Consider the following 26371-nt stretch of genomic DNA (forward strand, 5'->3'; position numbering starts at 1 on the left):
TTTTCATATCAGAACATCAGAATGTGTTCTCTGTTTATATCTTTAAGTGTCATGAATACTTACTATTTTGTTTAACATCATAATTCTTTGGACAGAAGACTGTGGCTGGGCTATCCCAAATATGCTTAAATTCTTACTCTTTCTTCTTTTCAGCAAACTTCCTTGATAACATGCTTTTGCGAAGTTCAGGAAAATTAAGTGTGGGCACCAAGAAAGAGGATGGTGAGAGTACAGCCCCCACCCCTCGTCCAAAGATCTTGCGATGCAAATGCCACCACCATTGTCCAGAAGACTCGGTCAACAATATTTGCAGGTTGGTCATTATCAATTGTTCAACTCCAGTTTTCGCAGAAAGGCATCCTTTTTTGACTATAGAATTTTAGGCTAGTTCTCCCAAGAACACATTTTGGGTAGTAGGGCCTACTTCCCTTACCTCTCAGAGCTGTGCCTGTCTTAACTATTGAATCCCATTTTGCCCTGAAATATTGTTCTGAAATCATTCTTCCACCAAATATCACTTGTGCACATCAACAGAGAGTGCAGATCCCAGGGTCCTTGTCAAGGAGCAGAGACTAATTATTTTCTTGCAAAAGACCTCAGCCCCCAAATAAATAACTGCAACAGCAGGAGCTGTCAAATGTGTAGGGGTTTTTGTTTGTTTTAATCATTTATGTTGATGGTGTTAGTATTCTGGAAAGAACAACCTAAGCTGTTGACTTCCCAGGTGGCGCTAGTCGTAAAGAACCCTCCTGCCAATGCAGGAGACGTAAGAGACAGATTTGATCCCTGAGTTGGGAAGATCCCTGGGAGTAGGAAATGGCAACCCACTCCTGTACTCTTGCCTGGAGAATCCCACGGGCTGAGGAGCCTGTGGGGCTGCATTCCATGGGGTCACAAAAAGCTGGGCATGACTGAAGTGACTTAGACTGAGTGACTGTCACTGTCAAGCTGTTAGGAGTATTCATAAACAGATTCTGGGAAACAGTGTAGTAACAGAGCTTATGGGAGTCCCCAGAAGTTAGAAGGACAGTATCAAAGTACTCAAGAATGGGCTCCTTAGTAGGTAATCAAGTTTGTATAAATACTTTCAAATATTTGAAACTAGGCTTTTTGCTTCTTCCTTCCTTACACATCATGGTGCAGCTACATCCATCTTGTTGGTGACTGTCACTGCATTTATTCCCCCTGGTGAGGTCGACAGTAAATACAGAGGCTAGAGTATGCCCAGGGAGAAGTGGGTGAGATAACAAGACACGTGTGGGTCTCAGGAGCTGAAGTGTCAGAGAAGCAGAGTCTCCCTCGAGGAGGGTAATGAACCCAGATAGGGAGCTAGGCTGCTGCTGGGTTGGAACTCTGGGCAGAATGTCTGGACAGCTGTTTAGGACCTCTAGTTCTCCAGGAAGGAGCATGAAGCTGAGCTGAGTGTTTTTTCTTTCATACTGAGAGTTTTCAAAAAAAACTTCTTATGAAGTGGGAACTATCTAATAGAAGCTTACCAGTGTATCCTAAAATATATAGTTCAAGTAATATGAATTGACAGAATGATGCAATGAGGAGATTCGGGTGTGTTAATAAATATATGTCTCATTTAATCAGCACAACAATGCAGTGTGGTAGAGAATGCTCATTTCTTTCCCTTAGACCTAAGGAGTTCAGGGCCCAGAGAAGTCTAGTAACTTGGCCCTTGTATGATAGCACCAGGTTGCAAGTCTTACTCCAAGTCTTAAACCAGGATAAAATGATTCCAAAGCTCAGATAGTATTTCCTAGGAAATGCTTGCAGTAAACAGAAAAAAGTATCAGAAAAATCACACAGTTTTCTGAAGAAGAGAAGCAGGAATTAGCATGTTAGGGAGATATTCTACTATTTTGTCTAAGCCTGTAGTGATTGTGAGTGAGTCTGTACGTGCCCTTTGAGCCATAGTTGTGGGGATCATATGTTCAGATTTTCCAGAATTATCCAAAATTACCCCGATTTCAAATATTTTGTCCTGTTTTCCTCATAGGCCATTGAAGTGTCCTAAGTTGCTTTGAGAGGAAGTGTTGAGGCACTGTTGACTGCGATGCAAGTGCTCTGTGGTGGGAAGGGGGAGCTCGGCATGTTGGAGGAGATGTGGTGGGTTTGAGCCTGGAGATGGGAGAACTTTGGCCGTGGCCTGAAGGAGCTGTTTAAGCAGGAGTAGCAATGGAGATTGATGTGATGTGATTTGCTTTTTTGAAAAATTATCTCTGCTGCAGAGTACTCAGTGTATTAGAGGGAGACAAAAGTGAATTTGAGAACAACAGCAGCCAGGTGAGAGAAATTGAAAAGTGGATTCAGGAGAGACATAAAACTAATGTTTATTGAGCTTTTACACTACTAGAATGTTTACTTTCATCTGTCTTTAATCTTCATACCATTCCTGTAAAGAATGTAGCATTATCTGTATTTTCCAGGTGAGAAATCTGAGACTCTGAGAGGTTATAAAATTTTTATTAGGTCATTCATTGTGCACACCCAAATGATTGAAGAAAAAAATTGTGACCAAGGTATCAAGATTCTAAATTTCTAACTAACAGCTAACCTCTGACACTCAAAGGAGCAGAAATATTCACTCTTGGGTAAAAGGTACATCCATTTTGCTAACAAGATATTGATTCCAGTTGAGTCTCCTGTGAGCTGAGGTCAATCATGTCTGAATCACAAGGCCTTTTTCTGTTCTGTGCTCTAAGACTTAAGAACAGATCCAGGCCTTTCTGCCTCCATCCCTGTAAGCCCTTTAAATCAGATAGTTCTCAGGCTATGATGGTGGTGGTTTAGTCACTAAGTCATGTACAATTCCTTTGCAACCCCATGGACTGTAACTTGCCAGGTTCCTCTGTCCATGGAATTTCCCAGACAAGAATACTGAAGTAGGTTGCCACTTCCTTCTCCAGGGGATCTTCCCAACCCAGAGGCTGAACCCACATCTCCTCCATTGCAGGCAAATTTTTTACTGCTGAGCTACCAGGGAAACCCTTCTCAGGCTCTTCTGTCCATGGGATTTCCCAGGCAAGAATACTGGAGTGGGTTGCCATTTCCTTCTCCAGGGGATTTTCCTGACCCAGGGATCAAACCTGGGTCTCCTGCACTGCAGGCAGAGTCTTTACCATCTGAGCCACTAAGGAAGTCCCTTCCCAGGCTGTACCTCTGGTCAAAAATTTTTCCCAATAAGTTGAGCACTGATACTTTCTAAAGTTCAATAAAAATGAATTACTGGAAAAATTAATTAAAAATACTTACAGATTACATTCTTCATTTTTCTATTGTCTGTTAATTAAATTCAAGGGCTTCCCAGATGGTTCGACAGTAAAGAATCCACCTACAATGCAGGAAATGCAGGATACGTAGGTTCGATCCCTGGGTTGGAAGGTCCCCTGGAGAAGGTCATGGCAACCCACTCCAGTATTCTTACTTGGAGAATTCCATGGACAGAGGAGCCTAGTGGGCTACTGTCTATAGAGTTGCAAAGATTAGACACAATTGAACGACTGAGCATGCATGCATTAATTAAATTCAACAGAGCTGGAGTTACTGCGATACAAATTTCAATTTCTATATTAATGTACTCACAGACCAGTAATAAGTAGTTTTTGAGGGAGCACACTTTGAGTAATACTGCACTGAATCTTGCCCTTCTAGGCAAAACAGTTTTAAACATAAGTCCTTGCTTATGGCTTGGATGAAGGCTGGTACCAGGCAGATTGTAGCCACGCTGGATAGCCTAGGTAGAGTGCATGCTCATTACCACTCCCACATTCCTGTAGAGAATAACCCAGAAAGTAGCCCAAATCAAAAGTGCATCACACTTTTTCAGAGATTCTGAAATCCCCTGAAGATCCAGGGAATCTTCTGACCCAGGGATCGAACTCACGTATCCTGCATTGTAGGTGGATTCTTTACTGCTGAGCCATCTGGGAAGCCCTTGATGGGATAATTCAGAGAACATGCACAAAGCATAGAGGGTTTTGTCCTTTGTTTTATTATTGTGTTTTTAACTCTGTATGAGTACTTTTTGGCCTTGATTGCTGATCCGTTCCATTTACATGGCCTAAAGGCACGTATGTTAGATGCAGTGCATACATATCCTGCTGAATAAAGTAGTAGGATACTTTTTTAATATCCATAATTCAAATTAAAGGATGAAACCGTTGTCTAACCTCCCTCAATAAAATATTGATCATCTAAATTCTTTTCAGTTGTTACTTTGCATTGTTTATCTTTCTTATTCCATTTCTAGATTCTATTCCTAGGACCTCATACTATCACAGTATGCTTCAAAAACTGCACAGTCTCCTTAATTAACTCTTTGTGTATGACTTCCACCATGTCAATCTTCTATTTTGTTTTCCTGTCCTAGCAAGCATTATCTCAGTCTTATTTATTTTTTTTCTGTATATAATCTGGTCCCACTTTATGTATTCTTCCTTGTTTTACTTGACATGATCTGTGATAGTCATTTTTGTCCCTTTCTCACCACTTCTCTCAAGTTACTCTACTCTCTCATACAAGTCTATCCAGTTCTTCTTCTTTTTTTTAACTCTTTTTCAAGGTAATTTCAAATATTTCCTTATTTATTTGACCAAAAATACTCCTACCTTGGCAGTTTTCAGGGTTTGTAGGTATTATAAATCATATTGTATGTTTGCATAGATGTACAAATGATTCCAGGTGCCTAAATGACAAATTAGATGAGTCTCTAGCTGTTTCCTGAAGAGTCAAAGAGGGCAGAAGGGAAAGCTTAGGGGTTTAGTAGGAAGTGAACAGTGTAAGGCTTTTTACAGCTATACATTGAGAACCACTGAAGATTTCTGAGTAAGAAGGAACATGTAAGATCAGGCGATGCTGTCCAGAGCCCTTTTATATAGTTTGTGTTGACTCGGAGCTTCTAAACCTTCTGCCAAATGTGACGGTGTGTGCTTTCAGAGAGATGCTCCTGACCCAGGCCTCAGAGTGCTTGAAGCGAGCACTGTTCTCATCTGTGTGTATATCTTCTGTTCATCCAGTTTATTCCACTGTTGCCCAGACCACCTGAACATTCAGCTTTATGATCTTTTTTTCCCCAGTAGAAGATGTTGAGTTAAAACCATTTCACTTGTGAGAATGTTCTTTCTGTGGAACAGATCACTTAGTTGAATGAGGATATAGTTTCAAATTCACTTGTGAAATCTTTTATAAGGAATAACTCTGCTTTCATGTCTCTCGTTAACCATGAATGATTCTTAAATGGATCCATTTAGTGTTGGACTTAATAGAAAGTGAATAGTGTTGGGCTTGGTACAGTTATACATAGAGAATCATTGAAGATACTTGAGCAGGAAGGAAGATGGAAGATTTTTCAGGCAGTACTGTGTGGATTGGGTTAGAGACTAGAAAGAGGAGAGGGGGTGTCCAGCTAGGAGGCTGTCAGAGTAAGGTATGTGAGAGGTCTGTACAGGCCTGCAGGAGTCAGAACATGCAAACGTGTATATAATACAACAATTGAGACAAGTTCAAAACAATCTTGTACCTCCTAGGAAGAAAATGAACAAAACATTAGATCACGTGGCAAGGCTGCCAGAGGAGGATGTATGGCGGTTACACTCTCTTCAAGATAAAGTAAAAAGACCCTTCTCACATTGGAACTTCACCACTAATGTAACTTCAGTAACTTCAGCTTCCCCCAGTGCTGTGACATCTCAGAGGAAAAGCCAGAAAACAGGAGCAGTGACGGTCCTAGCTATCTTACCATCTTTCCCTCCACCACCATGGGAACACCCCCACCTAAGATCATAAGGGGAAACAAACGAAAGAGAAAACGAAAAAACCTCAGGACTCCATGACTCTGGTGATGACCTTTGCTCAGCGTTCTTCTTTGCCTTCCTGCCAGTCAATAGAAAGCACTTAATTAGCTGGTGATTTCTGTCCCTGCTGAAGTGGAATGACTGTCTTTCCTAGGATTGGTGCATAGATGTTGAACTCCTTGAAAACAAAGGTTGCATATTCCTCACCCTTGATTCTCAGCATCTGTCTGAGGCATAGTATGCTTAATGTGTGTGTGTTAGTTGCTCAGTCGTGCCCAACTCTTTGCAACCCCATGGACTGTAGCCCACTGGGCTCCTCTGTCTGTGAAATTCTCCTGGCAAGAATACTGGAGCGGGTTGCCATTCCCTTCTCCAGGGGATCTTCCCGAACCAGGGATTGAACCCAGGTCTCCTGAACTACAGACAGATTCTTTACCATCTGAGCCACCAGGGAAGCCAGTATGCTTAATAGTTTGTAAAAGTAACTGTAGTTAAGCAACTTTCAGCCGTTTTAGTTAACTGACTAAAATCTACATGACTTAAACACAACTTGAAAAGCTGTATCTTTATTTACCTATAACAGAAAACTTTATTTATTCCCTTCATTGTGAAATAGATATTTTAGAAGACAGTGTCCTCAAGGATCTACAATTCACCTAAAACAAGCAGCCTTTCAAGTAGTTTCTGACCGAAACTTAAAAGAATTTTGAAAGAAATTTAAGAATGCTAGTATTTCTTACACCCTGGAAAAAAAGTGGAGTAAATAATTTGATTCAATTTGATCAGGATAAATAGATTGGTGTAGAGAACTTGAATCCTATTGAGCAGATGCACTTGAGCAAGTTTTCATTTATTTAATCAGTTTTTTTTTTCTTGCCTGGAGAATCCGAAGGATGGGGGAGCCTAGTGGGCTGCCATCTGTGGGGTCACAGAGTTGGACATGACTGAAGTGACTTAGTAGCAGTAGCAATCAGTTTTTGTCAAGGGAAAAATTTTTAACTATTTAATAATTAAGCCAAATTCAGACTTAAATTGAAGAAAGTAGGGAAAACCACTAGACCATTCAGGTATGACCTAAATCAAATCCCTTATAATTATACAGTGGAAGTGAAAAATAGACTTAAGGGCCTAGATCTGATAGACAGAGTGCCTGATGAACTATGTTCGGAGGTTTGTGACATTGAACAGGAGACAGGGATCAAGACCATCCCCGTGGAAAAGAAATGCAAAAAAGCAAAATGGCTGTCTGGGGAGGCCTTACAAATAGCTGTGAAAAGAAGAGAAGTGAAAAGCAAAGGAGAAAAGGACATATATAAGCATATGAATGCAGAGTTCTAAAGAACAGCAAGAAGAGATAAGAAAGTCTTCCTAGGCGATCATTGCAAAGAAATAGAGGAAAACAACAGAATGGGAAAGACTAGAGATCTCTTCAAGAAAATTAGAGATACTAAGGGAACATTTCATGCAAAGATGGGCTCGATAAAGGACAAAAATGGTATGGAACTAACAGTAGCAGAAGATATTAAGAGGTGGCAAGAATACACGGAAGAACTGTACAAAAAAGAGCTTCACGACCAAGATAATCACGATGGTGTGATCACTGACCTAGAGCCAGACATACTGGAATGTGAAGTCAAGCGGGCCTTAGAAAGCATCACTATTAACAAAGCTAGTGGAGGTGATGGAATTCCAGTTGAGCTATTCCAAATCCTGAAAGATGATGCTGTGAAAGTGCTGCACTCAGTATGCCAGCAAATTTGGAAAACTCAGCAGTGGCCACAGGACTGGAAAAGGTCAGCAGTCCTAAAGAAAGGCAATGCCAAAGAATGCTCAAACTACCGCACCATTGCACTCATCTCACACGCTAGTAAAGTATTGCTCAAAATTCTCCAAGCCAGGCTTCAGCAAAATGTGAACTGTGAACTTGCAGATGTTCAAGCTGGTTTTAGAAAAGGCAGAGGAACCAGAGATCAAATTGCCAACATCCGCTGGATCATGGAAAAAGCAAGAGAGTTTCAGAAAAACATCTTTCTGCTTTATTGACTATGCCAAAGCCCTTGACTGTGTGGATCACAATAAACTGTGGAAAATTCTGAAAGAGATGGGAATACCAGACCACCTGACCTGCCTCTTGAGAAATCTGTATGCAGGTCAGGAAGCAACAGTTAGAACTGGACATGAAACAACAGACTGGCTCCAAATAGGAAAAGGAGTACGTCAAGGCTGTATCTTGTCACCCTGCTTATTTAACTTCTGTGCAGAGTACATCATGAGAAACGCTGGGCTGGAAGAAGCACAAGCTGGAATCAAGATTTCCAGGAGAAATATCAGTAACCTCAGATATGCAGATGACACCACCCTTATGGCAGAAAGTGAAGAGGAACTCAAAAGCCTCTTGATGAAAGTGAAAGAGGAGAGTGAAAAAGTTGGCTTAAAGCTCAACATTCAGAAAACTAAGATCATGGCATCTGGTCCCATCACTTCCTGGCAAATAGATGGGGAAACAGTAGAAACAGTGTCAGACTTTATTTTTCTGGGCTCCAAAATCACTGAAGATGGTGACTGCAGCCATGGAATTAAAAGATGCTTACTCCTTGGAAGGAAAGTTATGACCAACCTAGATAGCATATTCAAAAGCAGAGACATTACTTTGCCAACAAATGTGTGTCTAGTCAAGGTTATGGTTTTTCCAGTGGTCATGTGTGAATGTGAGAGGTGGACTGTGAAGAAAGCTGAGCACCGAAGAATTGCTTCTTTTGAACTGTGGTGTTAGAGAAGACTCTTGAGAGTCCCTTGGACTGCAAGGAGATCCAACCAGTCCATTCTGAAGGACATCAGTCCTGGGTGTTCTTTGGAAGGAATGATGCTAAAGCTGAAACTCCAGTACTTTGGCCACCTCATGCGAAGAGTTGACTCATTGGAAAAGACTCTGATGCTGGGAGGGATTGGGGGCAGGAGGGGAAGGGGACGCCAGAGGATGAGATGGCTGGATGGCATCACTGACTCGATGGATATGAGTCTGAGTGAACTCCTGGAGTTGGTGATGGACTGGGAGGCCTGGCGTACTTCGATTCATGGGGTTGCAAAGAGTCAGACACAACTGGGCGACATGAACTGAACTGAGTTTCTTGGTGATTTTTAGATTATTTTATTACTGCTTTTAAAATTTCCTATCACCGTGATTGAGCAGATCAGATAAACTCCTTTTTAACTACTACTTTAAAAATTATATTTTATAGTTAAATTAATCTTTATAAGGATCTAAACCAGTTAGAAGAAAATTTCTACAATAGTCCCTTCTCAACTGTGGTGGTTATATTTTTGGACAACTTGAGGTTTATAATAAAGAAGCATAAGATCTTAGTGGAAGAATAGAATTAAAGGGACAAAGACTTGCGTAAACCTTATAAACCTTGCCCTCACTCTGCAACGAATGAGTTGGGGTCCAGAAGTGAAAGTGAAAGTGGCTCAGTCATGTTCGACTCTTTGCAACCTCATGGAGGCAGCCCATGGAATTCTCCAGGCCAGAATACTGGAGTAGGTAGCCTTTCCCTTCTCCGGGGGATCTTCTAACCCAGGGATCGAACACAGATCTCCTGCATTGCAGGCAGATTCTTTACCAGCTGAGCCACCGGGAAAGCCCAGAAATGCTGGAGTGGGTAGCCTATCCCTTCTCTAGCAGATCTTCCCAACCTAAGGATCGAACCCAGGTCTCCCGCATTGCAGGCGGATCCTTTACCAACTGAACTACTGTTTATAAATCCATTTGACCCCAAATGAAAACAGGCAAAACGTCCAGGCTCAGGATGCACAGCCACCTAAGCAGTATCATTTGGTCCCTCCAAGCTTTAAACTAAGTGTATCCCTTTCTTGCTGCTGCTGTTGCTAAGTCTCTTCAGTCGTGTCTGACTCTTCGAGACCCCATGGATTGCAGCCTCCCAGGCTCCTCTGTCCATGGGATTTTCCAGGCAAGAGTACTGGAGTGGGGTGCCATTGCCTTCTCTGATCCCTTTCTTACTTACTAGTAAATGTTCACAGGCACACTGAAAATCTCCCAAGGCAGTTTATCCTCAGTGTTCTCTCAAGATGTTCCAGATTTCTTTGCTTTTGAAATACTGGGCATATTCAAGGAGGCATGAACCTGTAGAACTATCCAAGGTTGTAACAGAGGTTTTATTATCTACTTTGACCTCATATGACATTTACTTTTTCAAATGCTTTGCTTTTTCATGAATTGGCCTTATGTTGAGAGGCATTCAGTACTGATGACTGATAATGTTTATAGGCAACTGTTTTGTCAATTACTTTTGCTGACTTTATAACACAGGGGCAGAATTTTTGAAATGTCACATCAGTTGTCTTTTTTATTGACGTTTGGTTGATTTATAGTATTACATTAGTTTTATATATACAGCATAATTATTTAGTATTTTTATAGATTGTACTGCATTTAAAGTTATTATAAAATAATGCCCATATTTTCTAATGCTGTACAAATATATCCTTGTAGCTTATTTATTTTATACATGGTAATTCGTACCTCTTACTCCCTGCCTCTATCTTGCCTCTCCTTCCTTTTGAATTGTCTTTTAAAATTCATTATCATTACTGTAATCAAATGATTCATCCTGCATTCATATATGCATCTCACTGCTTTCAATTTTGTATAAAATTATTTCACCTTTTATTTTTCTCATGATTCTTCATCTCTTGTTATCACTTTCAACACTCTAGGGATGACGGGTAGCAATCTATATAAAACATTTGAAACCTGTACTTAAATATGGAAGCAAGCAGCAGAATGTTGAGATAAGCCCATAGTAAAGTCAGATGCCTTTGGTGACATTCAGCAGCCGTCTCTTAGTGGTGGGTGGTTGATCGGCTTTGATTCCAGAGTGCAGTTGTGTTTATATTTGTGCTTGCTCGAGAGTTGAAAGTTCTCAAGTAATTTTTAAGTGTCTGTAATTGCACTACTGGTTTCCAGTCAATGGCCCTTCCTAGCTAGCAATTTCAGTAAGAAGTTTATAAATTATTTTTGTCTTATTGTCAGTAATATGCACTTGAGATGGTTCTCTTGCCCTCTTGCTTATCCTCCAACTAAGTATTTCAATTTGTATCCGGATTTATAACGTATAGGACACCAACTTCTTTCTCTAGGGCCTCTCTCCCTCTCCACCCCCTTTTTAACATTTATATTTTTATTGAAATAATGTTGGTTTATAACATTTCATGTTTCCTTGTACATTTTATTTCTACTTCTGTATACACTACAGCATCTCTCCATCAAAAATCTTGTTTCCATCCTCTATTTTAGCTTCCTCCTCTTCATGGATAAGGGAGTGGCCCCTCAGTACGTTTTTAAAGCTTGGATTTACTCTCCCTGATGTTTCTTTACATTTAACAGGACATTGTAAAAGTAACATGCCAACAGCTTTACCAGCCTTTTCTTTTTTGATTCTTAGAAGTTGCGTCAAATTACATTTCTCTATACTCAGATTTTGACTTAAGGGGACCTCCTGGATAAGGAGAAATTAGTCTTTTTAGATTTAACGTATTGTATCAAACTTTTTTAGTCATGCTATGATTTCCTAATGTCAGAAGCTTAAAATAACTTTATTCTTAATTCCTGAATTTTACTTTTGATGAGAAATGCAAGTTACACACAGAGTGTAAGTATATAGGAAAGGGATAAAAGAAATGTATAGGAAAGGGATAAAAGAAAAATCACATGGTTATTGTTTGCTTATATTGTCTGAAGTAAATTTCTAAGGGATGGTTCTTTCATTTATTGCCTTCATTTTAGGTCTGTGTAGTCACGCCTGTGTTGGACGCTGACCATGGACATACATCTTTCTCTCAGGAAAGAGATGGGGATGTAGTTCAGTAGTTTATTTCTTAGCACAGGCAGTAGTGGTTTATGACTTATTTTGGGAGTCTTTTTGCATTCATCACCCAAACTTGTGAAGTAATGTCTGTTTAAAAATTGTTCTATATATAATAGTCCTTGTTTTTCATTTTTAATCCCTGGAGGGACTTTGGAAAAGCTATGAGAAAGAAGCAAGAAGTCCTTCATGCTACACATGATTCTCTGTTTGTTTTGTGACCTTCTACAAGTATGTTAGACTCTCATAACCTTTAGTTACCTATTTGTGAAATAGAAATATTACTTGTCATTATTCATGAGAGGATTAAATGAGATTCTAAGCAAAAGTTCTTTTTAGTGTAGAAAACCAGACAAAAATTAAAAATATTGTTTCTGTGGCTTTCATATCATGGTAAAAGCCCTTCTTTCTGCTGTCCATCCTTACCCCACACTCAAATTAAGACCAGACTTGTTGCCACAAAGCCCAATGTTTTCATATGCCATCCTGAAAGTAGAGGGAGGTACTGCATGGCACAGTCTTAGTCTCCTCACTTAGGCTGTGCTGACTCCAATTCCTACTTCTCCGTAGTCTGTAAGCCCCCTGTATGCCTTGGTGCTAAGTCACTTCAGTCGTGTCCGACTTTGTGCAACCCCATAGATGGCAGCCCACCAGGCTCCCCCCATCCCTGGGATTCTCCAGGCAAGAACACTGGAGTGGGGTGCCATTTCCTTCTCCAATGCATGAAAGTGAAAAGTCAAAGCAAAGTTGCTCAGTGTGTCCGACTCTTAGCGACCTCATGGACTGCAGCTCACCAGGCTCCTCCGTCCATGGGATTTTCCAGGCAAGAGTACTGGAGTGAGGTGCCATTGCCTTCTCCCCTGTACGCCTTAGGAAGAGATAAATTCACTTCACTACCTCAGAGCAAGTAGAACCAGAATAAACACTCACCTGCATGGGTTCACCCCAGTTGTGCCTCTCACTAGCTGTATGGCCTTTGAGAAATCACTCAAGATCTCTGAACCTCAGTTTCTTCATATAGAAAGTAAGCATATTATTACCTTCCTCTTGGAGTGGATTTCTGAAGGTGATAGCTATGAAGGGCCAGAAATGCTGTTAATTTATATGTTATATGGAAATGTTGGATCCTTTCTCATGAGTTTCTAGACAGAGGATATATGAGTACATAGTTTATGATAATTAAATCAACTCAAAAGGAAGTTTTGGGATTCTTTAATCAGATAATAACCTGTTATATGATCTTTTACTTTCTTCTTGTTTGTAATGAAACAAATGATTGTTGTTGTTGTTTAGTCACTCAGTTGTGTCTGACTCTTTTGCAATGCCATGGACTGTAGCCCACCAGGCTCCTCTGTCCATGGGATTTCCCAGGCAAGAATACTGGAGTGGGTTGCCATTGCCTTCTCCAGGGGGTCTTTCTGACTGAAGGATTGGAACCTGAATCTCCTACATTGGCAGGTTAATTCTTTACCACTGATCCACCAGGGAAGCCCCAAACAAGTGGTAAACATCTTCAATTCCTTTTACCCTGGACACGCTCGCTGTCTCTCATGTGCACACACACACTTACTTTGCCTGTTTGATCTTTAGCACAGATGGATATTGTTTCACGATGATAGAAGAAGATGACTCTGGGATGCCTGTGGTCACTTCTGGATGTCTAGGACTAGAAGGCTCAGATTTTCAGTGTCGGGTAAGGAAGATACCTTGCTTCCACTTTGTAACCTTTTATTGGCAAGATTGCAAACAGCTAAGTTTCAAGCAAGATAAAATAGAATTTTTTTTGACTCGCTTGTTTTCAGTAATTTGGACAATAATTAGAAAATTTGCATTGGGTCAGTTCTCCCTTCATTTTGAAATCAAGTAGTCATTTTATTTTTGCTGTTAACTTTTGGCTTAGGGACTCATTAGATCATCTTGCTCAAATTCCGATTTGGTTAATTGCATTAAGCCAAGCCTTCTTCCTGAGTTTATACTATGCATACTGGTTATTGCAAATAGTAATTTTGTGGAAGTGCAAGTTGCAGTAAGAATATACATGATGATTTGAAAGAAATTACCTAATACGGCATTTCAGCATGTCTGAATAAAATTATTAGAATTTTAAGTCAGTTCTGTAAAGAGTGTTAATTTGCTAGTTTTAGGTGATATGGCTTTGAAATTTGGGGTAAACCTATTAATAGCTGTCAGGTTTCAATTTCAGGACACTCCCATTCCTCATCAGAGACGATCCATTGAATGCTGCACAGAACGGAATGAATGTAATAAAGATTTACATCCCACACTTCCTCCGCTGAAAAACAGAGGTAAGGAGAGGAAGGCTCACAGGCTGGAAAAGTTTTAGGCATAAAGAAGATAAACACTTGAATTATTCTCTTTTCCAAATGTATCTACCTGAACTGTTTTCTTACTCCTGGCCCAGAGGGCCGAGACAAGATGACAGTGAAACTGACATTCAGAGATGAATACAGGGAGTTATTGGGAAAATAGTCACATTTGACTTCACTCTTAAGATTTACTTCTTTATCCTGTTCTTACTTCCCTCAGAAAACTAGTGACTAGAGCTTGGAGTGGGTTTCAAGAGGATAGAGGAGGGAGAAAGTGTTTTTTGTTTACCCCTAAATGTTATTCAGAAGTTGTGCTTGATTCAAAGACTGCTATTTGGCTACATTTGTTTTAAAAATAAGGACCTTATAAAGCTGCAGTCTCCAGCCTTTTTGACACCAGGAACTGGTTTTTTGGAAGATATTTTTTTTTGCAGACTGCAAGGGGAGGTGGTTTCAGGATAATTCAAGTGCATTACATTTATTGTACACTATATTTGTATTATTATTACATCATATCCACCTTAGATCATCAGACATTAGATCCCAGAGGCTGGGGACCTTTGTATAAAGGGTTAATTCAGATCATTTGCTTCATGGCATTTCCTTTTATTTACGCTAGAGTAACTACCTTTTAGTCAATTCATATATATTGATAAAATGGAGAAAATATCTAGAAAGTTTAGTTCTAAGACTTACACATTTAGTGTTGCTCATTAAAAAAAGACACACACCGCATCCCCAATGACTCTTGGTTAAAAACAGCCCCCATGTTTCCTTTTTTCTTGGTCTCACCACAAAATAAATGATTTGTGATTGTCATAGTCCTAAGTCTTAAAAAAGTAGCTTAAGATGATTTATCATCATTGATTTTTATTTCTTAACAGAATATCTTCCCAACAAAATACAATGACCTTATTGTGTTCTGATGATATTTTATAACATTTGTTCCTATAGCCTAGCTCTGTAAGATTGATTCATAATAGTTCACATCAAAAAGTCACAGGCAGTTTTTCTTTTTTAATTTTGCCAGTCAGCATGCTAGGTGTTAGGGATCAGAAATGGATAAAGAAAATTCTTGCTTTCAAGACTAGCACACTAGATTGTGAGAGAGAAACATGGAAATAATTATACTCAGAAAAAATCTCAGTAGAAACGAAAGAGTGGCTCATTTTGGAGTAGGAGGATGTCAAAATACTGCATAGATGTGATACTTGAGCAAATTTTAAGGATGAACAGAAGTTTGCCAAGTGGGTAAGGCAGAAATAAACAATTTAAAAATGAAAATGGCTAACATAAGCCAAGAATTATGCTAGTAACTGTGACATTAATTAAACCATTTGAGCTTCACAACAATCCTGTCGGGTATTTAGGATTTTTAGTCCCCATTTAAATATGAGGCTTTTGCAGCACTGAGAGGTTAATTCACTTCCCCAAGGTTGCACAGCCTGTGAATAGCAATGACTCTAAACAGAGGCAGTCTAATGTGTGTAATATTTGAGAAAGATTTGCAAAATGCAGTTATGTGAAATAGCATAGCTGGTTGGGAAAAGTCTAATTCAGTTGTTTGACGCCTCGCTGTTCAAAGTGGGCCTGTGGATCAGAAGCACTGGCATCACTTGAAACTCATTAGACATGCAGAGGCTCAGGCCTCACTCCAGACTACTAAACCTGCATTTTTAATGAGATTTCCCAAGTGATTTATACGCACATTAAAGTTTGGGCAACACGTTTGGTAGAAAAAGACCTGTGTGTGGATGTGGCTAGCACCACTGTGTCTCAGTGTGTGTTTGACAACACCTTGTTCAAAGAGAAGTCCACTGATTTCAAACTGCTATGAAATTCTAAATGTTTGTTTTGTTTTGTTGTTATTCCCTCATGAATCAGTAGCAAAAAGTAGGCGATCTATAGGCAGCAGTTTGAATAGCACTGATACAGGGGCTGATGTGTTGGGCTTGGGGCCGGGAGGTGGGTAAAGAGTGCAAGAAATGAAGATGGATGTACTAGAATCACTTCCCTCAAGGAGGAAATCCTACCAGTAGGGATTAGGAAAACGGACTTAAATGCTGAAAGGGCTGCAGTTCTCATACTGTCCTGTAGGTGGAACCAGATTCCAGTTAGGACCTGGCAGACAGGCGGGGATTCTCTGAGGAGGTTGAGTGTTCTAGAGAACTGAGTGAAAAGGTTTTGGAAAGAAGAGCAGTTGTACTGGGAAGGCAAGTCCTCTGTTCAGGAAAGTGGATGCTGATGTGGCTGGTGGATTATGTGAGAATTATACTAGGTGATAGATTTGAAGGTGCGGAGTTTAGTGGCTTTAAAGGTTACTGTTTTGAACTCCGAAGATCCTAGGTATGCCTAGGTGAGGTCTGTGTAGGTTCCACCTCACCATTTTTGGTGCAGTCATTTTGGGGTCCAGTAAAAGTCACTGAAGACTGTGGTCTGAGAGCACTGGTCATGTTTACATAAATATACCACAGAGCTGCTGGGTTGTTGTTGTTGTTTTTTGCCTCTACCGTATATACATGGGCAGCATTTTTACAGGAAGTATATTATATATGTTTACTGAACATCAGTAATGCCTTGGTCAGAAACATTTGCATTTCAGCCTTATGTATATATGTCTACATGTAGTTGTATTGGAGACATGTGTATGTATGTTTTGGTATAAAACCCAAAATAAAGAAAAGGGGTGTTAAAGAGACATGGAACTGTCTTATTTTGATATTTTTCATTATAGCTGCTGTTGTAATACTTAGGACCAACCCTAACTTTTGTGGAGCTGGGGCAATAATATGAATGGAAGATCACATACCATTTACCTAATTATTTAGAACTCATAATCCAATATAGCAGACTGGTAAATAAAATACTTTCCATTAACTGAATTTAACAAGTGTATTTTTATAATGGCGAAGAACACCAACTTTGCATTTAGAATGCTTGATTTATTCACTGCAGTGTGGGAGGGGGAGTGATGGGGATCCTGCACGGGGAGGAGCCTCTCACGCAGGCAGCTGGACACCTGTTCGTGTCTGTGGTAGAGATACTGTTGGTTTGGAATGCTTGAAGCACCTACCTGGGTCCACACCACTCTGGCAGCCCCCAGACATTTCTTCAACTGGAGCCAATGTTGTGACTAGACGGCCCCATGTGGTTCTTATTATATAAAACTCACCTCAGCAGCCACTGTCAGAGAAATCTGAGAGAAAAGATGTATTATTTGCAGAAACTAGAGGTTACACAGCACACCTGAGGGCCACACAGCAGGGTCACAGGCATTTGGGATGGGGACCTGGGCTTCTGCTTTTATTGGGGTCAAAAGTAGGGTGCCTAGGATTTCATAGGTTCACCCTTTATTGGCAAGTTGATTAATTAACTTAAATGACTGAGTTATAATTGACATATAACATTATATTAGTTTCAGGTGTACAGCATAATGACTCGATATTTGTATGTATTGCAAAATCATTACCACAATAAGTCTAGCTAATGTTTGTCACCCTACATGGTTACAAAAATATTGGCCAATTTAAAACATAAGAGTGGGGATGAGGGTATAGGAAGGGAAAGTGGAGTTCTTAAGGTGGTCAGTTATCCAGGGAACTTCGTTGGCAGGTCACCTGCTTTCTTCCTAGTTGTTTTACCAGTAGTTGCGTCATGCAGCTGGTAATAACGTTTATTCGAGATAGAGGTTTTGGAATAGATGCCTCAGTAATCAGAAGCTTAATGTTGGGCAAACACCTGGCCCTCTGGTTTATGCTCCGCCCACACGTCTTGCCCCAGCCAACCTCCGCCACCTCTTTGTCAAAGGTTAGGGTAAGTACACTAGTTCTTCAGTCCACCTTCAAGGAGACAGGGAGCCGTACAGTCCCCAGACACAGGCCTGGGGCCATTTAGGTAGAATTTCAGACTTTGGGGCAATGGCCAGTGTTTTAAATGGAGAGTGGGATGGGACAAATCTGGATGGACACTTCACTGGAGTTTTGCAAACCCACTGCTCACCGGGAAGAGGTACAGTTGAAGGGAGCCAGAGCTCAGAGCCCAGGCCAGTTTTGTGGGTGAGGGCAGTGGAAGTTATCATCATAACCATGATAATCACATTTGCTAAGATGGGTGGAGTGCTTACTTACCATGGCCCTTTTCTAAGTTGTTGTTGTTGAGTCACCCAGTCATGTCTGACTCTTTGCAGTCCAACGGATTGTGGCAAGCCAGGCCTCCCTGTCCCTTACCGTCTCCTAAAGTTCACCCAAGTTCATGTCCCTTGCATTGGTGATACCATCTGGCCATCTTATCTTCTGATGCCCTCTTTTCCTTCTCCACTCAGTTTTTTCCAGCATCAGGGACTTTTCCAGTGAGTAGACTGTTCACATCAGATGACCAAAACACTGGAGTTTCAGCTTCAGCATCAGTCCTTCCAAAGAGTATTCAGGGTTGATTTGCCTTAAGATTGACTGGTTTGATTTTCTTGCTGTCCAAGTACTTTTCTAATTACTTTACATATACTAACTGATTTAATCCTCATAACAGCTCAGTGGGGAAGGCACTATTACCATCGTCCCCATTTCACAGACATGCAGCTGAGGAGCAGTGAGGTCAAGTACCGTGTGAAGGTTATACAGCTAGAGTGAGCACTGGAGATGGGAAGTGGGCCTTGGACCACATCACCCTGAATCGTCTATAACAAAGAAAAGGGAAACAAAACCCTGAAAGACACTGTTGGGAAAAAGGCTTTTATGTATCTAAGACTTGGAAAGCTCTAAGTAAGTAGTGGCTGGTTAGCCGTATCACAAAATAATCAGTAAACAACAATATGATTACTTCAACGCCTTCTGTTTATTATGTTTGCTTTGCACAATTAGCAGTTTCTTCATTCTAGAATGGGCTTCCTTTGTGGCTCAGCTGGTAAAGAATCTGCCTGCAGTGTGGGAGACTGGGTTCCATCCTTGAGTTGGGAAGATCCCCTGGAGAAGGGAAAGGCTGCCCACTCCAGTATTCTGGCCTGGAGAATGCCATGGACTGTAAGTCTATGGGGGCTCAAAGAGTCAGATATGACTGAAGCAACTTAGCATGCAGGCATGCACGTACCCCTACACTTAGTACTACTCAGATCTATAATAAAACCTCACCTAAGCCTCTTTAATTATAAATACCTACAAGTAAGTTTGCTGATTAAAAAATAAGCAAGAAAACCTTTTCTATCTATCCAGTTTTTTTCCCCTTACCCCCTACCCCAACTTGGATGCGTTTGCTTAGCAGGATATTAGAGATACAAAACCGCATCCAATAAATATTTATCAGTGTATATTTAGAAGCTTGAAATTTTATTTGTCATCTTCTATTTCACAAAAAAGATGATGAAGGGTGGCCAGAAAGCAGCAGAAATTCTTTTATGAATATTAGTTTTCTTTTTCCTTTGCTTATTTTATATCAGCACCAGCAATGCATAATACCCTGGGATGATATTCTTTCTCCTGAAGAAAGAATTATAAAAAGTAATTAGATCAAATGCAGCACCTTCATCATAAATGATGAAGTTTGATTCGGGAAGCCCAGTAACACTGCAGTTAGTGCTAAGAGGAGGGAGAGATGTCTGTTTTGATGGACAGGCTTGTAGGGAGAAGTCGTGGTGCCCTGGTGTCGGGCTTGCTGCCTGCAGAATTAGTGATGAAGGGGCCCCGGAAGAATGATGTATACCTACACTCTCAGCATCACATGATCTGACCGAGATATTGTGAGTAAAATGTTCTCTGGAAATGATATATAGGCAGGAGAATTTGGTGAGGTTTCTTTTCTCCTCTCAAGTTACTTATTTTTGTTTAAATTTTTTTTTTCAAATGAGCACTTAAAGGAGTGGAAGACTGGTGTTAAAGTGAACAGAAGCTTTCCTTTATTAAATGGGATCCTCTAATTTAGGTTTTACAAAACCAAAGTTCGTATAATTTTTTGGAATAGGTGTGGGTTTTTGTGTGTTTAAATATGGGAATTATGTATACTGCGTATATACTTCATACAAAATGTGTCAGAAACACCTTTTTGTTTGTTTTGAAATAGAATAACTTCCAATGTAGGTTAAGTAACATTATAATACAGGATGTCCTAAGCTCAACTTTACCTTCTGATTTCTTATTCAACTAAAAAAATATTTTGAGCACTTTACAGATTTGTTTTAAAATGCTGTTACTTAGCTTTGGTATTATCAATTATAAATTAAACTCAATAGAGTAACCTGTATTTAACCAATGAAACAACTCCCTTATTCTCCACAACACACATAGGTCAAATATATGATAGAATGCAAAGTTGAGTTGCAGAATTCTCCTTCTGACACATGTATTATACTTGTGGTAGTATAAACCACTCTGTGAGCCTGAGCTGAATTCCTTGACAAGGAGTAGCCTCAACATTTCTTGAAATGTGCAGCTTTTAACTTTTCTGGAAATTCTGGTTAACTTTGTATTGGAGGCATATGGAAGGAATGTAGAAATCATTTGTCTTTTTTAATCTGAATATAAAAATTCTTTCTTGACTTCCTTTGTTACCAGGAAATAAAATTCTAAACTTTTTCTGCAGGGAAGTGATTAGAATATTATTTCTTTGTTCTTATAGTGAATGTATTTCTAGATGTTACCATAAGATGGCATACCAATATATGAGGAAAATAGATTACAGTATTATCTGTTGACTAAAAACCTCTGACAAGACTATGCTTTTCAGGTACTTTTTGCTCTAGTAATAGAAAGATGTCTCCAATTTATCTGTGATTATAACATTGAGAACACACATAAGGATGTCTTCCAGCATGTGTTTCCAAGTCTTTCTAGCTATTTAGGTTTTTATTTCTTCTTGCAGTTATGAGCCATATTCTAGCCTTATGAAAACAGTCCTGGAATTTAAATAGCTGCAAACCAGTTAATTATCAGAGAGGAGACAAGTAGTGACAATACTATTTTGTTAGGAAACCGCTGGTGATTCTTTTTTGCCTCTCAGAGTGAACCAGACTTCCCTGGAGAGTTCTCCGATCTACTTCCCTGAGCAGCTGGAGTGACAGCCAAGTAGAAGCCTGCTGCCCTGGAGAGAATCGGGGGCTCTGTTCTTTCCTGATAGGTATCTGGTAGTGTTCGCCTTCTGAAACTCAACAGTGACGTGAATGTTTACATTGTTAATGCCCTGAGCACAGGTAATGGCAGACTAAAACATGACTGGCGTGACCAACAGAAACAAAAGGTTTATTGATAAGGCAGTAAATTCATGGCAGAAGACCAGGAGGCAGGTCCTGAGGCTCAGGGCCTAGGGTTATTGGGGCAAAGAAAAGGAAAGTGGGAAGATGATGCTAGCCTTTTTTAAAACAGTGCTTGATGATAAGGAAAAATCCCTTAGATTCTTTCGGTGTCATGGCTCTCATCAATCAGAAATCTGTTAAGATGAGTAATAACTATACTGTTCTTATAGCTCAGAGTATTCTGCATTTACGTGGAAAAGTGAAAGTCGCTGAGGCTTTCTATATTTGTATACTGATAATATGTTATGCTTATGTAGTTAGTTCTTCTAGTTCTGATAGAGTATCCAGGGATCTCTATGATTTTCTACAAAATCAGGCCTTTTGCTTTCTTGTCCTTAAAACTGGAAATAGATTTTAAGTTGTTTCCAGTGCCATTATTTGCTCCATGGCATTTGCACACCTGCATTGTCAGTTGCTATCTCACTGGAATGGGAACTCTCTAAGGGAGTGTTGGAGTCCTTTACCTGCACAGTTTTCCTATAAGACTGAAATTATTTCAAAATAATTAAGATGTATGTTCACATTGGTAAAAAAAAAAAAAAAAAGAAACTGTTATAATCTTTTTAAAGGATATTTTGACAATGTGTATGATGAAACTTAAAATATATATCCTTCAACCTAACACTTGTATTTTTTAGAATCTAGATTAGGAAAATAATCATTGACATGTGCAATGATGTATGTGTAAGAATGTTCATCACAGAATTTTATGTATCACAGCAAAGATGTATTATAACAAAATCTTCCCAATCTCCTAAATATACATCATCAGAAGACTGACTTTCTAATTAGAATGTGTTTGTATGTATACCATATAGTCTTTGAAACTCATGTTGCAAGAAAAATTTTATTGTTTTAGAAAATGTCTACAATATTATAAATGAAAACAATCTAGGTACAAGGTAATTATGATTTCCCCCCAGTTTTTTATGTGGTGAAATACACAGAACAAAAAGTTTTCCATCTTAATCACTTAGGTATACAGTTCATTGATAGTAAATATGTTTATGATGTTGTGCAGCCATCACCACCATCCATTTATATAGCTCTGTTTATCTTGGAGAACCAAAACTCTTACCCATTAAGCTGTAGTTTTCCCCAACTCTCTTCCCTCCTAACCCTTGACAGTCACCATTCTTCTTTTTGTCTTTATGATTTTGACTTCTCTAAGTATCTCATATAAGTGGAGTGCTCATCTTTTTATGACTGGCTTATTTCACTTAGCCTAATATCCTCGAGGTTCATTCATGTTATAGCATCTGTCCAGAATGCCTTCCTTTTTAAGGCTGAACTACATCTTATGTAATATACCACATTTTGCTTATCCATTTGTGTGTCAGTGGACATGGTTCACTTCCATATTTTAGCTGTGAGAATAATAGAGCTGTGGGTTTATAAAGCATTTTTGTGAACTATTTTGCTCATGAAATTTTTTTGTTTGTTGAAATGAGACTGGAAAGACATATAATAAAATGTTAGTAGTAAGTTTTCTAAGTAGTGAGGTGATGGCAGTTTTATTTATTTCAGTTAATTTGTGCTATTCAGTTTTTCTTCAGGGAATGTATGATGCTTTTGAATGAAAAAAGGAAGTTGCATTGAGTGGGATGAGGTCCCCAGCCAGAATGTTCAGGTAGCCGAACAATGAAAAGTGCATAGCACAGTTAGAAAACATCTTGTTTGTAGGTAACAAAAGTAATAAATTACAATACATGATACCTTTTAAAGTTAAGAAGCAGCAATGATTCTCCCAAGGATGGGTGGTGCCCTTAATCAGAATGGTGGTAATTCTGTTACTATGTAAGTGCACCTGGCTTTCAGTCAGTTTTCTCAGGAAAAAAAACGTATGTTCCAGAGACTACTGCATATAAAATCACCTGGGATGGTTGTAAAATAAAAATAAAATATTTTGAATAAAAATCTCTGGTGTTGAAGTCAGTAAAGCAGCATTTTTATAAAGCTCTTCTAGTCATTCTTATTTTTAGGAATTTTGAAAAATCATGCTATAAGTAAATCTTATTTGTGAAGAACTGGAATTAAAATAGCATGAATACTATTTAATAATTTGTTCTTTAAAAAGATCACACCATAATTCTTTGAGTAGGCACATCCATTCTTTTAAAAATTGATGCCATTTATGAAAAAATTAGGTATGTATTTTTGAAGGGCATCTTTGTTTAAAATATTGCACATCCGTGTATTCTGTTTATTTGCCAATATTTGAGGAATTGTGTTCCTTTGTCTCCATCATAGGATTGCTTTGCTTTTTATGTACAATGAATAGAGATTCATTTTTTATCCAAATTTATGATGTAGAGTGCCCCAGAAACCACATGAGAAGAGTCTGGAAACCCATCAACTGGATCTGAAATAAAATACCTGCTTATATTTTAAGGGTATTGGTCCATTTACATTTATTTATATTCTGTGCTTTTATCCTGTGTCAAACCTGTTCCTTCCAAAGAGGAAGAAGTGCATACTCTTGAAGTGAGTGCCTGGATGAACAGTGATGCATGTTGCTCAAGCTCGTTTACTCAGATTTTGAGAGTATATATTTATTTCTTATCAATGAGCAGATTAAAAGAACCGCACATCTACACATAGAGGTTAGCAAGCAGTTTGAGGAAAGACTTGCTTCCTAATTTTTAAGTAAAAGTAATCTTGTATTATGCCTCTCTTTACTTCTATTTAATTTCAGATTTTGTTGACGGACCTATACATCACAAAGCTTTACTTATATCTGTGACTGTGTGTAGTTTGCTCTTGGTCCTCATCATTTTATTCTGTTACTTCAGGTAAGTTTCCAACACATGGATGTAGACTTTTGAGTTTATAAAATCATCCTCATACTGTTCTACCTGTTGATGTTTTTCATCACAGCTTTCCTTGACCTAATTAGATATTAGATTTCACTGACAGTATCAGTTACTGTTGATAATCATTTGTCCTAATGAAGTTATTAACAGATAGTTGTCTTATTTCTGCTTCAAATATCAAGACTACCCAGAAAAATTTCGTCTCTAAGAAACTTATGGTAGCTAGGAAATTCAGCAACTAGTTGCTACTAACCTTTGATTCAAAGCAAGAAATGACCATGTTGACTTAGAATCACTTTAGTAATTCCTTATTTTGTAAGCTAACAGTATTCCCTTATTATCGAATGATTATAAAAGATAGCATATTAATTATTAAGATAGACTATGTTCAGTTAGTAGATGTAGATTCGATCCATGGGTCAGGAAAATCCCCTGGAGAAGGAAATGGCAACCCATAATCAATATTCTTGCCTGGAGAATCCCATGGACAGAGGAGACTGGCAGGCTATAGTCCATGAGGTCGCGAAGAGTCAGACATGACTTAGCAAGTAAGCAGCAACATTACAAATTATTTTCAATCACCTAAGAACTCATTTTCTAATTTATGAAATATCAGGGACCTTTAAGTTCTTATCATTGCCCTTTTGTAATATTTATGTTCAGTTCAGTCGCTCAGTCGTGTCTGACTCTTTGCGACCCCATGAATCACAGCACGCCAGGCCTCCCTGTATTTAGGTTACTATTCTACAAATAAGAGTTGACTCAAATATCATCAATTCTAACTTAAGACATGATTATTGACAAAAGCTTTTAAAGTTTCGGTTTATCTATACTATCGCTTTATACGTTGCCTTTTATGAGAAAGTTACAATGTCTTTTGTAAACTAAAAATCTGCATCTTTAGCTAATTAGGGACCTTGTAAGAAAAGATTGTAGGGAAAGGATGTTAGAACTATCCTGGCGAAGGAAATGGCAACCCACTCCAGTATGTTTGCCTGGGGAATCCCTTGAACAGAAGAGCCTGGTGGCCTATAGTGCATGGAGTGGCAAAGAGTCAGACACGACTGAGAGACTACTACTACTGTTGGAACTATATAAAATTGTTAATGGAATGTAGGCCGCTTGGATATATGCAATCAAAAGAAACAGAGAAAATGAAAGATGGTTTTGACTGAGTGAAAATTTGAAGTTTAGTTTAAAAAATAGGTTAGAACACTAATTATGACTTTGTGTTTTGGAAATCATAACTAAGGATAATATATATTGAGCATCTAATCTTGTATTTACGTGCAAAGATGAACCTGCCGTGGTTCTGCGTGTTCTGTCCCTGTCCTTGCAATCCCGTGTCTAACGTTTTCTTCCTTTGTGCATCTTCAGGTATAAAAGACAAGAAGCCAGACCTCGGTACAGCATTGGGTTAGAACAGGATGAAACTTACATTCCTCCTGGAGAATCCCTGAGAGACTTAATTGAGCAGTCGCAGAGCTCAGGGAGCGGATCAGGCCTCCCTCTGCTGGTATGAGAGGAACATACCTTGAATGTAAAGGAAATGTCAGTAACTGCTGGGTGTCATTTTACTGAAACGGATAGGGCAGTGGACAAAGGAAAGCGCTCTGCAGTCAGACATCAGATCTCAGATGCAGGGTTTCCAGATAACATTTTGACATATTGGGGGTGAGGTCATTGTTCTTTAATGTAAGTGTATGGTTACAATCCAGACCTCTGCGCTCTGATAAAGAGCAGATTAGAAAACATTCGACATGGGACCATCTTCCCTCTGTTTTCAGGAAGGATAATGTTACAGCACTTTGGCCTGGCTTTTGAAGGCAAAAGTATTACAACCAACTGGGATCTGAATACTTCTAAAAGGGAAGAAGGCTGCCTCTCAGCTGGAGGGTTTATGTTTCAGGGTGAAGCCCTGGCTTTTCCATTCAGGAGAGTTTTAATTTTCTGATGGTCAGCGCTGCCAACTTGGAAGAAAATATACAGTGAATCCAAGGCACTTGCTTTAATGAGAAAAGCATTTGGTTACTTTATGGACCATGCACAAAGATTGTTGGGACTTGAAATGGAAATAACAATGAGAAATATTTTCCTTTATAAACTTTATAAATTCTGAGATTGATTTTCCTAATGTTTATTGTCTGGTTCTGACTTTGGATGTCTTGTTTACTTGATTCTTTTGGTGACCTTTTATTTAGTACTAAAAGTAACTTAAAAATCTCAAGCCAAGAATTTATTTTATAACTCTTTTCCTTAGCATACAAAAAGC

General features: G+C 39.1%; 1 protein-coding gene across 47 annotated transcripts in view; it reads left to right on the forward strand.

Annotated features, from left to right (window-relative positions):
* The window catches only part of BMPR1B (bone morphogenetic protein receptor type 1B), a 522369-nt gene that overhangs the window by 472146 nt on the left and 23852 nt on the right, over positions 1-26371 (forward strand). For 40 of the 47 annotated variants that reach the window (XM_086406604.1, XM_086406600.1, XM_086406606.1 and 37 more), the window contains 5 exons: positions 154-313; positions 13274-13376; positions 13887-13989; positions 23982-24078; positions 25477-25615. In XM_086406604.1, the coding sequence (XP_086262730.1) occupies positions 154-313; positions 13274-13376; positions 13887-13989; positions 23982-24078; positions 25477-25615 (602 nt within the window). The remainder of the gene's footprint in view (positions 1-153; positions 314-13273; positions 13377-13886; positions 13990-23981; positions 24079-25476; positions 25616-26371) is intronic. The other 7 variants (XM_086406644.1, XM_086406642.1, XM_086406638.1 and 4 more) reach the window with 1 other exon arrangement.

This window comes from Bos grunniens, chromosome 6 (genome assembly GCF_055505025.1).
Source record: "Bos grunniens cultivar Pamir isolate PY7600 chromosome 6, Bosgru_T2T1.0, whole genome shotgun sequence".
Lineage (NCBI taxonomy): Eukaryota > Metazoa > Chordata > Mammalia > Artiodactyla > Bovidae > Bos > Bos grunniens.